Raw genomic sequence first — 14,282 nt, 5'->3', positions numbered from 1 at the left:
GCATGTTATTCTGACCGCGCCTGCACTTATAAAAAAGAAGCCGACTAAAAAGAATGCTAACGAACATGGAATAGCAGCAACGTGCCAATGGCGACCCGCACACCGCTCACCTGAACACCACTCGAGTGTGGGAAGTGTTGCGATCATCGGCGCTGAAGTCGGAGGACCGCCGCCGAAACTGAACACTGTAGTGGGTGATGTGACCGTTACGATGCAGGGGGCTCGGGGGCTCCCACGTGAACACCACGGTGGTGGGGCTTTGCAGTCGGAAGGTGACATTCTGCGGCGGCTGCGTGGGCTCTGAGAAAAAAAACAGAGGGGCAAAACTCAATACAGATGAGCATAACCGGACTTTGTTTTTAATTCATGTATGTACTTTCAGTAGAATCCTGTATTGAATTAATTATTTTATTTTGGCAAAACTGAAGTGGCACGCAACAGGCGGCTCTCACCTCCTTCAGGCGTGCTGACGAATGTGATGGCCTCCTGGCCCCATCCGAGCAGGTTCCTGCCCGAGAGGCGGAACTCGTACCTTGCTCCTCGAGCTGCCACAAAGGACGACCATGGCCATGAGAGTGGGCAAAGAGAAATGGGCGGGCCACATTTAGACAAAGCAACAGATTGCAATGCCAGTACAGTACTGCAGCAGAATGTGGTCCGATCAAATCTGCAGCAGTCAACACACTTAACTACAACACACATGATGTCCTTCTAGCAGCCTTGCATGGCATACACAGGCTGCAAGAAGCAAATGCTGGTAGTTTTAACCCGCTAATGGATGCTTTTTTTTTTTTTCGAAAATGGTACCAAAATGGTCATTTAGTATCCATGCTGCTATCTATTGGCAAGGCAAAAAATGCTTTGGACGAGCCCCACTCGCCTTAAACTGTACAGAGAGTACCATAAAACACATGACAAGCTGGACTTGTCATGAGCCAGAAATGACAGTCGAATTATGATGAGTCTGGCTCGTACAAGTACGCTCGGGGTCAAGGAAATCTACGCAGCTCTTTGAACATGTTTCCAGGCTCGGAAAATTCATCCTGGTTCGCTGTTTCTTTCTGGGCATCGGTTTTTCTATAGCTACGACACTTATACTCTTTTTAGCAGGTACTGATGAGAGATATACAGACTAAAATATGATAAAACCAGCCTGTGTCAGTCTACCATGAAGCACGTGCTGCCAAGCTGGTTATTTTGAGAAATATCAGTGAAGTTCTTCAACTAAAATAATACAAAAAACATCCAAACTACTACACTAACAGTGCTGAATTCATCTGAAGCAAAGAACTAACTGCTAGGCTTAGTAAGCCCCGAGACGAAGCCCCGAGAGACTGCAAAGCACACAAAACTGCGCACACAGCATTACAAGGGCCAGGGAACTCATCCTACCAAGGCTCTCCACAGTGATGTGCTGGTCCATGGGGCCGATCTCACGCTCTTCCAGAGCGCCACCATCCATGCGGCCATAGCGCAGCCTATACTGGAGCAGCTCCCCATAGGTGTGGTTAGGACGGGACCAATGGAGTTCCACACGAAGGCGTTGGTCTTCCGTGTGGATCCGAGCTGTCAGCTCAGGGCGAGTAGGGACTGCACAGAGCAGGCAAATATTTGACAGCTGTCAAAAGAGCACGAAGCTCGCAATACACTTGTACCTTCTGAAAGACTTATGATGTGGCACAGTGGAAGACAGCCAGCTTGATGAGCATAAAGAAAAGGAAACGTGCTCATCCATCATCATAAGTTTATGGTACACGACTTTGATGATGAAATTTCATTTATCTGCATCCACGATGTATTGCCCGAGGTTTAAGAGTGCACTGTATAATTTGCACACTCAGATTTTGAGCTGCGTATACTCCAGGTTGTGAGCATAGAAGGCATCGACATAGAAGTTTTTCAGCTAACATTGAATCCTATAAACTTCTTGAGTATGGGAGTACATTAATGGTAGTGCATTTAAGTACAAATGAATTACCACATCCTGAATAAACAGCTGACAAGATGGATCAAAGAGCCGTTAGCTGCTCAATGCTCAATCAACTATCACGATTAGATGACCACAAGGCTTCGATTAGCTGAGCACAAGGCTTCGAAACTAGTGTGGTCCCAAAGTTTTGAGCTTTAAACAAAGTTACAAGTAAAGCTTTGACTGGTTTCAAACTGACTTTTGACTGCACTTTCAATGTCAAAGCTGCATTTCATGCTTGGCGCTATCTCCTTCACAGAGGTCGCTGGGACCCCCCCTCCTCACCTCCACCGTGAGTGCGGGCCATTTTGGGACGGCTGCGTGAGCCATCGCCCTTTCGTGTCACGGCAGCCACTTGGACGGAGTACTCAGTGTCTGGCTGGAGCCCCGTGACATTGTACTCTTCAGCATTCTCGTCAGCGACGTCGTAGCGCAGGGGCTCGTTGATGAGGTCGCCATGACGGTTCATCTCCTGCGTGCGTGAATGCGTGGAAGCGCGATAGCTTCAACATATTGGCCCCATCTAACATTTGGGGCCATATGTTTCGGCATACAAAACTACCATATGTTTCAACATACAGCAGACATGTTGCTTCTCCAGCCTTCCAGTTTGTTCTTTTACGCATGCTTTCCTGCCTCTGTCACAGCTTTGTAACAACACGTAAGTTCTTCACTCCTACATGCCTGAGCCCCATATTCCTGTTACCTGCCTCACAATCACCATTATATTTCGAGTGTATAAATTTTTTCACAAAACCGAAGAGAACTTCCAGTGCTGGTTGTAACTAAGCTACAACCAATGCTGGTTGCAGCTGGCCTTTCCTGAGTGCTTGTCCATGTTCTCAGTCAACCCCATCAGAGAGAGAGATTTCACTGGTTTCATTTTTCAGTTGGATGCTTTTGGGCAAAAAAATTTACAGGATTGCACTTAAGTCTGCTTAAGAGCAGAAATGCAAGATCCTTTCCCTGTCTTTTTTTTCTGCCTCCATTTTTTTTTCGTTTTTTTCCCCCCGTTTTCTATATTTTTGCTTTCAGATCACTGAGGTGACCTGCACTGAAGCAATGTGAAAGCAAAACATCCACATACTTTATCGACGCTATGGCTATTCTGACATCCAAGTGCTATATAGATGTCAACGGCTATTGCGACGTCTAAGTGGGTTTTTGCCATTTAATTAATTAAATAACTAATCCACATTGGCCAAATTTAAAATTTCGGGAGATTTTTTTCAGCCACTACCTAATACAATTAAACTGTTTTTCATATATCTTTATAGAACGACATGAACATGTGGACAAAATTTGCGGACACATTTTGATGATGCGTACATAGCCATATAATGCTCTCCATTAAAAAAATACCTGCCGGAGTAGCACAAGAGCAGACCATCCCTACCTGCACGTGAATCTGGTAGCCGCGGATGAGCCCGTTGCGATCCCGGTTGGACGGTGGCTTCCATGAGACGGCCAGCGCCGTGCTATTCAGTGCTGCCACTTTCACCATCCGTGGCTCTCCTGGAACTGCACAGCAGACGCCCATAGAAGCGTGTGAAAACCATGCACAATGGTTGAAGCATTGCTCGAAGCTGGCCTCTGTTCTCCTGAAGCCGTCAGCAAGATCAAAGCTTGTCTCCAAGTCACTGTGGCCAGATCACCTAAAGGATGTCCGGCTACAACTCCAAATGTCCAACCCAATAGCCATTAATTTCTTTTCATAAGCAATGCAAGACGAGGATGTATAAAACTGACCCTCATGACTCAAAATTTTTCTTCCTTGTGTAACACCTTCACAGCACCTTTCTGCACAACTTCAAATACTGCTGCTAATGTACCTCTGTGTTTCAAAGTACCGATGCCTTTCAATAACTTAAGTGCTCTACAACTCTCACCCCTATTTTTCACTCATTTCTTATTTTTTATTGCCAGTACTCTGCCACCTTTGGATTCGCTAGAAATTACAAAACCAACCACAATTAGTCAATGCCTTTAGATAACACAATTACTTGGTCTAAAAGTGGACTCTCAGATGAAACACCGCCTCAGTAATATGACAGCTATTTCTCTTCTATATGCCATGTACCAAACCATTTTACAGCCACTTTAAGGGGCAACAGGCACCTAGAGTAATGTGAAGGTCCACTTTGATGTTTCTGTTCTATTTTCACCTGTGAATATACATTCCTTTAATGCATTCTTACTGCTTTTTGACAGTGAAGCTGCTTGATTGCAAACAAAAATCCATTAGACAACTTAGCTGACATTACCCAAGAGAGGTTCAGTGGTTCACAGCACAAATGCATGGAGAAGCCTATCTGTTCCATTTGCATAGCCTGAACCTTGAGCCACACCTTCGGCCACTTGTCAATGAATGGTAGAAGAAAACCAACAGGTGTGAAACATTCTGCTAATTTCTCTAGCTAATAACATTCATGTATTTACCTGATCTGTTAGTGGGCAATGTAATTTGAAAAGACATGCAAATCACGTGGGCTGAAGTTACAAATTACAGGTGCTAACTATTTTCGAGGTACACCTCCAATATACTGAACCAAATTCCAATAGAGCAAAAGCACCAAGAAAACACTGATGAAAAGACATGAAAGACCATAATGTGAATGGTCACAAAACTAAACACTATGCATTCTGCATCCTGCTATAGAAACGTGAGCGCAATGGCAACATGATAAAACAAATGCAGTTCTTTTCAACATTTCCCCGGAAAAAAAAAAAAAAGCAAAGTGGTAAAGACAGTGCTTACCATAGGCACCATGTTAAATATAGCTCACACAGATCTTCATTTTCCCCAAAGCACATTAGGTGCCTGGTTCACCTAAACATTGTGTTCAGATTACAACTAGAAACGAGGTAGAGAACATTACCACCAGCTTTAATGCACTGCGGCAAGAATGGCCTAATCACGCTCTACACAGACTACTACTTCCGACACTGAACTTGGCAATGAAGCGAAATGCTGAGCATCTCACATGTACACAGTCGCCCACTGCTAGAGTGAACACGAATGCACCACGCATAGGATACTTGCGAACTAACGAGCAGGCCACAGACGGTGTGGAGAGCTACCATGGTTCCCGCACTTTTCAAACGTTTCATAATATGGGCATCAGTCTCACGTGACACCCTGCACAGCTGTGATTGGATTTTACTGTGCTCTCCTGTGTTCACTCTAACAACGGATGGCACTGTACAGTGCAAAACCCAAATCTGGTGATGACAAATGAGGAAATGTGAGGTGAAGGAAATGCAAGGTAATAGATATGGTGCGGGAAAGTGAACACAAACACTTTTTTTTTAATTCGATTAATGAATGGGAGGGAGATATGGAGGCACAGTCTGGAGTACAATGAAGTGAGTGAAGTAGAAGAAGAAGAAGAAGAAGACACTACAAAGGTACAGGTGAGAGCATAGAGCAAGGTTGAGAAGAGTAGAACATAAAGAAAAAAGCCAGAAGAACAAGAAGTATTTCTGAGAACAGTGAGCAATACAGATATTCCAAGGTATCAGCTGGCACAGTGGCTGGGAAGAGAAGAGCCCAAAACACCAAGAAATGCAACCGGAAGAGAAAGTTTCAATCGGTGAGCATTCACAAGAAGGCACTGTTGCGAGGCTACATACACAGCATAGAGTAGCTACGATTACATGCCCTTCGTGTACATGTACGTATACAGGAGAGAAAACAAAACAAGAAGACACAGAGAGAGAGACAGACAGAAAGAGAAAGACAGATGACTGTAACTTGTTTTTTAAAAGAAACAAGCGCATGCATCCAGCCAACATGTAACATGGCAGACCTTTCCACGAGTGTCATCAAGGTTCGTTTGTTTGAACGAATCTGTCAATAGTTAAAACTGTATGCTTCTAAAAGACACCAAATTTCACCTTCAAGCGGACTTAAGCCACCAGCTCTAAGGAAACATGCGCTGTGTGAGAGCAGGTATCATTGCTGAAAGGTTTTAACCCAAGTCTAACAATACTGCAGCACAAGCCCTTACATAAACAGTTAGACACCAGTATAATTCACTGTGTGTAATAAGACCTCCTATGAGCTTTACACAAATTGCGAACACATGTTGTGTGTTGCTGCAACTAACAACCAACCATAACCGCTAAATGCAAACAGCTACATCAGATGTCTAAACTTGTCACACTTTGGTGTGCTCTGCCCTAAATTCCCAGCAAAACATAAGCTTCTGGCAGACGGACTCATCATGGTATGCGTAATGTGACTCTGAAAGATAAGGCTACCAATCAGTAAGCTTAGCAGCTAGGCATAGCAATTAGGCTTAGTGATCAAGCCTAGCAGTTAGGCTTAGCATTGCATGATGGAATGGTCGTGACTGGTGCACTAAATGCACAAAGGTAGGTGCCCCCAATTTATGACCACAAAATAAAGCTTTAGTAAATAGTTTGTCTGCTGGGAACATTTTATCTACATCAACCAAGGCAAGCTTTTGCCTCATGCGTGTAGACCTTTCCTAGCATACGTCATTGGAGCATGTTTCTGGTCTGATCACCAAAACATGCTGCCTGCCATGGCGGCGATAATCAGGAGCAGCAAGTCTTTGACACATAGTGAGGCGTCTCTAATCAGGAAAAGAAAGGTGGTGGGGGAGTGCTCACCACACGCAAAATCCGCTCAGAAGCGAAAGTCAGCAGTTTTGCCCATGGGGCTACACCCGTTTGACATCACATTGTTTACGTGAGGGAGAGGTCTATTCTCCGCTCTATGTGCTACTACTCCGGCATGAATGTATAATAAGAGGTGGCCACCAATACTTCAACATTCTCTGCAATATCCTTAGTTTTATGTGCTGTTACTCTGTCTCCCACTTCAAGCACCTCATAGGCAGCAATAACCTGACACAGTTATCTTAACATGGTATATGGTACTACCACCTCTGGCTTGGGTGCATCATGTTTTCAAGCATGTATATCCCAATGGGCACTGGAACTCCCTTGGATGTCCTGCAGACATCCTGAACGTCCGCAGAACATCCACAGGTCTTTTAATGTCCACTGGCATGTGCTAGATAAGATAGACTCCAAGCTCGGTCAAAAAGATGTGCTGCCTCCATTCTTAAGAAAGTATTCTCTATTCTTCATGGATACCAAAAACCATTAGTTTTTGGCCTTATTTCAAGGCAGTAAAGATACGCTACCAAAGCTTTTCAGAAGAATGACAAGCATGCAGAGTTGATTACACCAATTTGTGCACTTTCCATTTAGACAAGCTCCTGCTGGCAACCTCAACACAGCGCAGGCATACCTTATTTGTGAAAGGTCTGCCATGACAAACTGGTGGAGTCATAAACAAACCAGACGCACTAAATTCGCACATACAGTATGTCCAAAGAAGTCAGCATACAAAAGCAGTGCTAGCGCTTGCTTGTTTACATCGTATGTCATGTGTGAGTTTACTGCAAGGCTTCGTATGTCGCATGATCAAGTCGTATGATCAACTTACTGTAGTGAGTAACCGCTGAAATGTGTTCCGTGAAAAAAGCCAAGCATATTAGTGTCCATTGACCAAAGCTGCACCTTATGTAATGCTAACAATTAGGTGGTGAATAAATAACAAACGAAATGTAATTATAAAACTGGCAGAGTTGTTTGAAAGTGTTTTCTCAGCCACATGTCCATTCTACCTTTCTCGTATCATTTTCACATTTCAAGTCAGAGAAAGGAAATGGAAGATCAGAAAGAATCGTATGTAGTGCACGAGGATGAGAAAATTCATGGCAGTGTCTCAAAAAAAAAAAATAATGATGAAGCGTGTCCACAACATGTGTGAAGTGAAGGAAAGAGCGAAAGAGAGATGGCAAAAAGAAGAAAAAGAAAAAGGTGAGTGCAGATGTGGCAGCGACTCACTTCAAGTGACAAGCACATCTTCGTCATGTCCAAAAATGTTCTCGCACAATACGCAACTCCACACACACAACAGCAGCAGCTGTGCAGCAAGAAGTGTATACAGCAGGAAGCACCAAAAAAGCAGGGACACAAGCTGCTTGGAAAAAGAAGAAAAAAGTGACAAAAAGCAGAGAGCAAGGAAGAAGTTGGGCACAGTTGACAGCCACAGACAAGCACAAAAGTTTTCCAAGAAGAAGACAGGCCAAAAAGAAAGACCTGTGGGAGGCAGTATGGCAGTCTGTGGGGTGAACTTGTTTCAAAACACGTTCTACGCCCGAGTCCCTTGAGCACCGAGCAAGAACATACAGGAGGCTGACTGACCCATCGACATCAATATCAGTAGACGATTAGATGATGTCGCATAAAAAAAAAAATAGAAAACCACCTTTAGAGGCACATACGCTGGTCACACCTGGTGGCATGAGCACAAACTTGGGAAGATGAAATTCTCGACAACACAAGCTCGTACATAAGTTGGAGGCAAGCCTCAATCTATTGATCAATGTTTTGTCCAGAGGTCTTGTCTTCAAGCATGTTTCTTGGCGAAGACCAAAAGAAAGCCCTCTTGTAGCAACGTTCATCAGCAGACGGAAGCTTCCAAGGTTGCACTTTCGCAAAAGGACAACCCAAGTTAGTTTAGTTGCCTTTCAAGCCACCAGGTGTCAGCAGAGGCCTCACTCAGACAAGGCACCTTACAGACTATGTGAGGCATTCCTGACATGATTACGCTACGTCCAACGATGAAGCTGCCCCTCCTGTATGCTTTTGCGTCGTGTTCCCAAGACAGAAAGTGAGCGAAGAGGCTGAGAAAGGCAGAAAAAAGAAAGAAGAAAAATTCCAGAGGGGAAAAAAAACTGTGTTAGTTGAAGAACAAGAGGAAGAAGTAGTAGGCGAAGAGGAAGGCTTAGTCAAAAAGCGAGGCCTTCTCTCGTTGCTGTCGTGGCGAGCCCCTCTGTGGAAAGGAGTTTGGGGGGATCAGTGAAAAAGGAGGAAGAAAAAAGGGGCGGGTGGCTGTTTGGCGTGTTGCTAGCTGTGCATGGTGTGAGTGGTTGTGAAAGGGAAGCGACTACCAGAATCTACGAGAGACGTGCACGGGTCCGGAAGAGGAGGAAAAGGACGATATCGACATGCATCTCCGCAGTGCAGACAACAGCAGCATGCAACAGCAAAAAGTGGGGAGAGAGACACAGCTAGCAAGCAGGCCTAGACGCTTGGCATGAGTTTTTATAGCTTTATGGTGCTATACACTTTCGAATCCACTCTTATGCTGACACGCTCGACACTCCTCGGCCATGTTACGCGGCCCATTGCAATGTGGTATGGAATTGTTTAAATGATCAGCACTGTACCGGTTCTACACGAATGCCAGGCATCTAGACCGAGAGGCAGACCACGGCAGTAGGCAAGGCTTGGCAAGATGGATGCAAGGATGGAAGGAAAGAAGAGACAAGGTACAGTGGTGCAACAAAGCGTGAAATCGGAGGAGCTGCTATTGGTGCCTGTACTGTCAGAATTGCAAACACCTGAAAAGGGCTGCTCTACTCTATTTGAGAAGAGCACAGATCTAGCCTGGCTTTTTAACATAAAGATTGTTTTTCCCATGCAGGCTGGAATAAATATTTTTAACATAAAGATTGTTTTTCCCATGCAAGATATCGGAAGCAAGGCTGATAGCCTTATCTGTTCGTATATCTTCTCTTACTCAGCTGCAAAGTACAATAGCCTGCATGTTAGAGCAGTCCGAAAAAGTACATGATTTCTGTGCTTAAGAAACAGTATGGGGGGAGTCCATTAATACCCATGCCATTAGTACCCAGTTGCAATCTAAAAAAGACATAGAGATTCTGCTCCATACATAAATGTATTATAGCAAACATCAGTAAGCTCATATGCTAATGAAATTTCCCTGTAGGTTGCCATACAGGAGGATTCTAGAAAGCAAGATAAGTGTTGCACCCACAACCACATTTGCACAAGTTATTCATTAAGAAAATTTAACGAGGCGAGAACCTGTAACAATGCACATATATCTCTGATTTTCTATGCCTCCCATACGGCTGGCTTAACTTAAAACTTCTGTACTAATTACAAGGCATACAAGAAATACTTCTTTGCTTTGACATGCCAAAAATAGAATCTAAGCTTTCATTCACATATCAAGGAACCACCAAACTTAACACACCAGGTCTTACTACAGAGAATACTACTTGCGACTTTACTGGTGATGTTTGCGGCTTTACTGGTAATGCTTGTAAGCAACAAGGACATATGGCCAGAATGAAAACAAACAGTTTTAAAAGAGCAAGTCCAGGCTTAATTCCAGGTTATCAAAAAAAAAAAATCCACAGAGGGCCTCATTTTAGCGAACTAAAAAGCAACTGCCCATGCTGAATCACAGGCATCCCTACTGTCTTTTTGGCTTTAGGGACTTAAATTTTAGGCTCTGCGATTTCACACCTAGCTGACCACTGCGACCTCCACATGAAAACAAAGTGAAACTGAATGACAGCCAAAGGCGAGAAAAGTGCGGCAAGAAAAAAGGTTGTTGGTGATTTAGAAGGAAAAAAACTCTCTCCACTGTAATAAGAAGAAATAGACAGCACAAAGAAAAGAGTCGGGAAGTCTAAAGAACACAACGGTCAAGAAAACTTGAAGTGGGTGTATAGGTTAAAGGTAACACAAGCAAGGAACACAAGTAAAATGGAGGCAGCAAAAAAAAAAAGAGATCCCCTATTTAAGAAAAAAAAATATTTCAACAGAAAACAAGGGTTCTAGAAAGACTGCTCAAAGGAAAATGAAGAAAGCAAAATTTTGTAAAGACTAGAAAAAAAGTACAAGGGGAACTCTCACAGAGCAAATGATTTAAGAATAGCAAAGGAACAGTGTGTACAGAACAGGAAAGAAAGGAACGAAGACAAAATAACGTCTTCAGAAAGAATTGTGAGATACATCCTCAAGAAAAGAGATAGAGATCGAAATACAGGGAGGAAGTCAAATATGAAAAGAAAAAAACGAGAGTGAGAGGCAAAAGTGAAACACAAGGGAAAATAGGGAAACAATGAGGAGGGGACGAAAAGAGGAAAAGGGAAAGTGTAGGGAGAAACCAATAACATGGGAAAGGAAAGGTTGAATGCAAAAAAGAATTAGAAGAGAAAAAGAGGCCTGAAAGAGAGGGAAAGGAGAGGAAGAGGTATAAAGGGAACAAAGGAAAATAGGGAAAGGCTAATTCAGAGATACAAAAATGCAGAGAAAGAAGACAGAATGCTGTGGTGAGAAAAGGATGGTGATGGTAAGGGTAGATAATGCAAAAAGAGAGAGGGTTGCTGAATCCGGATAAATTCATTAGAAAACAGCTTTGAAATAGGTAAAAGGTGAAGGGAAAAAAAGAAGGGGGAAAACCGAAAGAAAGATAGAGTGGTTCTTAGGCCTGTGCTTTGGCAGAAATGAATGGGCGGAGCTTGACTCTGAGGAACGCGGCTCCTCAAAGTAGAATAAAGAAAGTGCTTTGAAGAACAGAGAAGGTGAGTATGAAGGAAATGAGCAGTGACAGCAAAAGTCTTAAAAAAGAGATGCAAGGAACCAGCCTCCCTCGTAATACTTCCAGCCAGATTCAGTGCAAGACCTGCTTACTTCAGTGACATTCATAAATTTAAGAAAAACTGCTTCAGAGTGGGTTCTATCCACAGTGCTGCTTCTAAGGTACTGGTCACTATATAATTAACTGCCTTAGGACTATAAAAGTTTGCTTTAAATATGCAAAATTTAATGTAACATGATAGATATTAAAGATGTAAGAGCTGGCAGACTAAGTACAGCATCTGAAAAAAGTTTAAAACCCAAGGAGTCTACCTTCAAGCCATGCTGTGTAGCTCACTATACAGCACCAGTCTTCCAAATCTTTCGGATGTGGGTGAAACTCGTCCTCATCGCTCCAAAAGTTATATCTTCCACGGATGCTACAAGAACGCCACTACATGGCTTAGAAGTTAGAGGCAAAGCACTTGGACTCTTTACTTTTGACAAAAGCTATACATACACAAGTTACAAAGAAAGTTGGTTTTAGCCCGCATATTTAATGGCCAATCAATGGTGTCTTTAGAAACGTCATACTTCAATATTGCAAGTTATGCTTTTTGTCCCATATTACATTGCATCTGCTCTTATGTAAGATACTGGGGTTTATGTACACTGGTTCACTTCAGTCTACCTCTTTCAGCTTGATTAATTAAGCGTTTATGCGAAAATTTGTGTGATAAGAGGTTCAGGACATTCGTGACACAAACCTCTTTCTCTGAAGCTGTTCAGAGTAGCACTATTCAATGCTTCAAGCAAACCAAAGTTAGTTCATGCCAGGATATAAATTGTCCTGCAATGTGTATATACCCAAGCTATTTCATTTTTAGAGGAGATTAGCAAAGAACATTCCTTGCACTGAATAAGGCTGGTTAGGGTGGTTGTGAGCTTTTCATCCGAACCAGTTGCAACACTCCTGTTGAAATTCAACCTCAATTTTGTTTCACGTTTTACACCAAAGTCACCGAATTCACACTGGATCCCAGAAATCTATCAATCATATAACTGCCTCCTACTTTGTTTTCATAACCTAAAAACTTTGCAAAAATTTCATCTACTTGACATTCAGACCACAGCCCTCAGCCAACCAGATACAGTAAAGGTCAATGAAGTCAAGTTTTACTCCCTCAACAGCCGAAAATACTTCAAAGCTATTGAGGTGACTAATGGCTCCGTGTTTCAAACCAAGTGCAAAACTATGCACAGCTCAGAACAATTTTTTTGCTATGCTGTGGTTCATGCCCAGGTAACTGATTTAGAGCAACATCTTTTGATAGCCTTGCCATTAGGAATCTATCCAAAGTCCCAGACAACTATAGTAGACCCTCGATGATATGTGCCAGGTTCGTACGATTTCCTGGCTTAAACGATCAAATAAAACTCATGAACACTGAAAATGTTCAACAGAGTTACTGTTTTTCCTCTGGTTAATACATTCCTGGATAATACAATTTCTCGGCAAGTACGATGAAAATTTCCGTAAATTCTGGTCACACCATAAGTTTAACCCTTTGCGGTCCTTAGTCGGGCCTCGCCCGACAACGCTGCTCGGCCGTAGCGGTCCGCTGTCGGGCACAGCCCGACAAGCGCTTCCACAGTTGAATCGCGCGCGTTTCGGCTTATTTTGCATGGTGCGCCATCTCTTAGAAACATACTAAACTATTTTTAAAATTGTGTTTGGAAATTTTGCACTAGATGGCAGCACAGAAATGTTTTCGACCTTTCGCACCAGCAAGCCTTCGAGCGTCTCGTGGTTCTGTTTACATGCCGCTCGTAGCACAGCATGGCCACCTTCTCGCCGAGTGCATTTTACGGCAAAAATTGCCAAGCTTTCAGTGAAAGTGAGGATGATTTTAGTGAAGAAGAGAACTATGTGCCGCCATCAGATGACGAAGACAGCGTATCTACAGAATCAAGTGGCGGCAGCGATGACGACGATGACTGCTCTGGAGCCGGTGGCTCTGGTGACACGAGACCACCTGCAACAGTCTGGCGGGCCTACCCAAAAAATTGTCCAGACTTCAAACCCATTCCGTTCACCGTCTCGAACCCGGGACCTCAAGCAAGCGCCTCCAACCTAACATGCGAGTTGGACTACTTTCAGTTGTTCTTTACGGACAAACTGATTGAGGACATTGTGCGCGAGACAAACCGCTATGCGCTTGAGAAAATCTCGAATGCCGGAGTTCTTCCAGAGCATTCAATTTGGAAGGATTGGGAAGATGTGTCCGTACACGAATTCAAGGCCTTTTTAGGCGTAATAATCAACATGGCACTGAATCCGAAGCCCGAAATCAAGGAGTACTTCAGCCAGGACCTGCTCAAGAAGATGCCTTTTTTCCCGCATGTTTTCAAGCGCAAGCGATTTCTTCAGATTTTTTGGATGCTCCACGTTTCGCCAAGCACAGATGCCTCGTCCGACCGACCAACTCGTGGCAGCAAGGTGAGGGACATTGTGCGCTACATTGATGTAAAATGTAGAGAGCATTTCAGCGCCGGGCCAAAAATTTGTGTCGACGAGAGCACCGTCGGCTTCAAAGGGCGGATTTCATTCAAGTGCTATAACCCACAGAAGCCAACGAAATGGGGCATGCGGGTTTTTGCTCTAGCTGATTGCCAGACAGGGTATATTTCTGCAATTGAGCCCTATTACGGCAGCACGACGACTGAGAGCCTCTGCCGTCCCGATCTCCCCTTTACATGCAGAATTGTTCTGCACCTGCTGGAGAAATTGCAGCTAGCTACACCGGGCAGTGGCTACCACATTTACACCGACAGGTTTTACACTTCGCCGCTTCTTGCAGAAGAATTGCTT

At 43.7% G+C, this 14,282-nt stretch overlaps 1 protein-coding gene across 3 annotated transcripts in view; it reads right to left on the bottom strand.

Moving 5' to 3' along the window:
• Positions 1-14,282, bottom strand: part of Lar (tyrosine-protein phosphatase Lar) — an 88,309-nt gene that overhangs the window by 44,378 nt on the left and 29,649 nt on the right. For all 3 annotated transcript variants that reach the window (XM_089545009.1, XM_089545018.1, XM_089545029.1), the window contains 5 exons: positions 3,366-3,490; positions 2,255-2,441; positions 1,393-1,590; positions 453-545; positions 111-300 (listed from right to left, as the gene is read on the bottom strand). In XM_089545009.1, coding sequence (XP_089401135.1) covers positions 111-300; positions 453-545; positions 1,393-1,590; positions 2,255-2,441; positions 3,366-3,490 — 793 coding nt within the window. The remainder of the gene's footprint in view (positions 1-110; positions 301-452; positions 546-1,392; positions 1,591-2,254; positions 2,442-3,365; positions 3,491-14,282) is intronic.

The sequence above is a fragment of the Amblyomma mixtum genome, chromosome 1 (assembly GCF_055824585.1).
Source record: "Amblyomma mixtum isolate Tamu chromosome 1, ASM5582458v1, whole genome shotgun sequence".
Classification (NCBI taxonomy): Eukaryota; Metazoa; Arthropoda; class Arachnida; order Ixodida; family Ixodidae; genus Amblyomma; species Amblyomma mixtum.
The sequence above is the reverse complement of the archived record's forward strand: the minus strand, read 5'-3'. Positions and strand labels throughout refer to the sequence as shown.